This window comes from Lathyrus oleraceus, chromosome 6 (assembly GCF_024323335.1).
Source record: "Lathyrus oleraceus cultivar Zhongwan6 chromosome 6, CAAS_Psat_ZW6_1.0, whole genome shotgun sequence".
In the NCBI taxonomy this organism is placed as follows: domain Eukaryota; kingdom Viridiplantae; phylum Streptophyta; class Magnoliopsida; order Fabales; family Fabaceae; genus Lathyrus; species Lathyrus oleraceus.
Window position 1 is genome coordinate 71467906 of NC_066584.1, and position 3756 is coordinate 71471661.

The window sequence follows — 3756 nt, forward strand, 5'->3', positions numbered from 1 at the left end:
TTTCACTAAAACTTCACTTTACCAGCCTCTCTTTTATGTCCATTCCTCAACCCTTCATTCCTCATTCATATACTTTTCTCACATCATTGCACTTAATTTGTCATTCACTTCATTTTCTTCAAACTACCTTAAATAAATCCTTTACCTTACGCTACTCTCAAGTAATTTCAAACCTCTACAACTACTATAATTTTATTATTTTATTTATATTTAATAATCTTAAAGGGTGCTGAATTTAAGAGACCAGTGTAATTAAGAGATGTAGAGAATGATGATGTATTTCTTGTTTTGGTTGGTGTTGTCAAGTGCCAAGAATTTCTCTACTTGGAAATGTCATCATGGCATGGACCTATACATCACATAGGGAACATGCAAAATATATCTTATTGTCACCTCTTAGATTACACCAAAAAAAAACTATACCACTTTTAATATATTCTACCACTTCTCTCACTTATTTTTTCAACAAGACTTCAAAAAATAGTAAAATATTAATTAGGTTAGGAGTATTATTTTTTATTTTTTAAGTTATATATATGTTTTGAAATGAGAGATGGTGAGAAGTAGCACAAAGAAAGAGAGTTGATGAGTTTGCATAATTCTCTGTCTTGTTTGTTGTTTCTGTGTTAAAACAGTTGTATATATCTGAAAAGGACATTGAATTCATAACATGTTGAATGTTCCTGACCCTGATGACATCATATCTGACTCTTCCTTTTTATTCTACACCTATATATACTTGAGTAAATACTGTCCCACGTCCTATTTTTGGTGGCATATAGGGGATAGAGAAACAGTAAATAAATAAAATAAAAATTATATGATTGATATATAAATATTAAAACAAAATTAGGATTGTTTATACCTAAATTACTGTACTTGTGCAAGCATTCATGCATGTTCTTCAACTTGATATATTGTGTTTCCAAGAAAGAACATGACAGAATTTTCATCAAGAAAGTAAAGTGTAAAGTGCATAAGAAAAATCAGTACTAGTACTATTAATTATGAGGAATATTTTTAATGTAAGTCACATGCTTCATCATCTATCTATATAGAAAATCAAAGACAGGCCCAGAAAATTGTGTTTAATTATGAAATCAGTCAAATCAAATATTATTCAATATTTACATCAGTCAAAACTAAACAAGAATCATTGAAATTTTGACTGTAAGACTTTTAAGGTGATGAGATAAACAAGTTGACCAAAATTTTCATTTGATAAGACATTTACTACCTCCGTTTTTTATTATATGTCACTTTGGAAAAATATTTTGTACCACAATATAAGTCGTTTTATAATACCAATAAATCATTAATGTTATTTTTCTTATTATACCCTTAAATATTTATTATTCTCTCTCCTTTCAATTATGTCAATTTGTCTTTTCAATATCATTAATGAAGGATAATTTTGTAAAATCTCTCATAATTTATCTTTTTCATACCATAATTATTACATTTCTTAATACGTGTGAAAAGTCAAAAACGACTTATAATAAAAAACGGAGGGAGTATATTTTTATGATCAAGAAAAAAAAATACTGCATATCTTGAAGATTCATCACTTCCATTATTTTGATAATTATGATTTGAAAATTACCTCTGACTTAGTTTTCAACACACCTTAGACCAATTCCATTCAATGAGATTAGAATCAAATCTATCAAAACTACAAGATAGAAATCATATATATCCAACTTTAAAACAACAAATTACAACAAAAATTAAACTAAATAATAAGGTTCTTGAAATGCATAATAATAATAATAATAATATAAAGAGTACTTAGAATGCAAGAAAGTTAAAACAAATATGAAGTTGCACCTGGTTTGATATATATGTAACTAGTTAAAGTCGAAGCTCCAAATCTAACTTCTCTTCATGGTGTTTAAACAACCCTATACCTAACTCCAATGTAATGTTTTGCTCATTATTCATCAAAACATTGTGCTTCTTGACATCTTGATAGCTTTTCATGATTTCACTTCTTTGAGGATTCAGAAGAGGAAGAGATAGAGAAGGTGTGAGTCTAGGTTTCTTATCATCATGGCTAGTATGAGGTAAGGAAGGTGAAGAAGAAGAAGAAGATAAAGAGAGATAATGTGAAGAACTGAAAATCTCATCATTAGTTGAAGTAATGGTAGGGTTAGGTTTAGCATTATTATTGTTGTTGGTATTAGGGCATTGATCAGAATTAACCCAAGAAGATATTAATGATGATCTTAATCTTGCCCTATCTCTTCTATGAACATTCATGTGTCCACCTAAAGCTTGAGCTGATCTAAACTCTCTTTTGCAAAAGCTACAAGCATAGTTTCTTGCAGGCCATGATGTTCCCCATGAATGCTCCTCATATCCATGATGGTGATGATGATGATGATGATCTCTATGAGTAGTTGTTGTGTTTCTGTTTTGATAGTTTCCTTCCATGGTGAAGCTTTTGCTTTATGTATATTATATAAGATTGTCTTTTTCAAACCTGTAGAGAAAAGAAAAAGATAAAGTAAAATTTGACTATGTTCAAGTAATGATAAATACTGAGCCAGACGTGTGGATCTCTTACAAATTGATCAGAGAGAGAGAAAGTGATGATCCAAGAATAGCTTTATGTTGAAGGTTTTTTTTTCTAATGTATTTTGAGGGTGAAAGTGAAGATCTCATCAGGTGTACTTCATCTGTCACTACTGTATTTGGATATTGCTTAGCAAATTAAATGAAGAAACTGTGTCAAAGTGGGGTTTCCTTCTTGCCACATTCTTGAAAACTTTAGACAGAATATGAAATATATATGACTTCAAATGAGTATAAGAGTAGATATGACACTCACACGTTTAAAGTTATTTACATCACATCTTGAATTAATTTGCTATCACATTTTAATCAATAGAAAAACATACATTGGTTAGGGTGGAAATGAATCAAGCCAAAAGTCATGACATGCCGTCTAGTCAGATTAAGTCAATCTTTTTTTAAATGGGGTTGCTCATTGCACCTTGTCAGATTCTAATTTTTTTCCTACCCTTTCCATATTATTTGGCTATGGACATTTGAATTTCATCTGATGTTAGGATGAGAGGTCCATATATCATGACTTCATTCACCAAGTCATTCTTCATGATCATGTATCATTTCATATTCATCATGATCATTGATCACAAGTTAACATTCGGTCAATTTGATTGTGTTTATAAACATCATTCATTTCATTCATCACATAATTCTATTTTATGTATGTTAAAAGTCAAACAAAAGTCAACTTTTAGGTCATTTTGAATCAACTTAATTACGTCTTAATCCATCACATATTCCTTTCATATTCTTATCTATTTTTCATATGCACCATTTCATATTTTAATTTAGATTGTATTAAGACATTTTAAGGTTTTTTGCACTAGAAGCTTTCTTTCGAAATGTCAAAGAAAATCAACTTCAATTTTTTCTAAAATCTAAAAATAATCTTTTTCCTGCATTATCATTCATCATATGCATTTTTCATCCTTTTCATGTGTATTGCAAAAGTCAATTAAAAAGTCAACACAAATAATTTTGCATTAAAAGTGCATTTATCCATCATATTCCATTACATGTCATCATCATTTAAATAAGAACAAGCTTGAATTCCATCACATACACCATACATAAATGAGATAAACATTTTGAATTGCAAGACTTGAATTTCATTCATTCATGGCCAATTCATACCAAAATGTGATTAAAAATTGACTTTCATCACATGGTCATATCCATTCAATT

General features: G+C 29.3%; 1 protein-coding gene across 1 annotated transcript; it reads right to left on the reverse strand.

Moving 5' to 3' along the window:
- Positions 1-1745: 1745 nt before the first annotated feature.
- LOC127093425 (transcriptional regulator SUPERMAN) lies at positions 1746-2808 on the reverse strand. The gene is made up of 2 exons (XM_051032348.1): positions 2567-2808; positions 1746-2482 (listed from the first exon to the last, which is right to left on the reverse strand). The coding sequence occupies exon 2, from the start codon at positions 2431-2433 to the stop codon at positions 1852-1854; it is 582 nt and encodes a 193-aa protein (XP_050888305.1). The 5' UTR covers positions 2434-2482; positions 2567-2808; the 3' UTR covers positions 1746-1851.
- Positions 2809-3756: the final 948 nt, after the last annotated feature.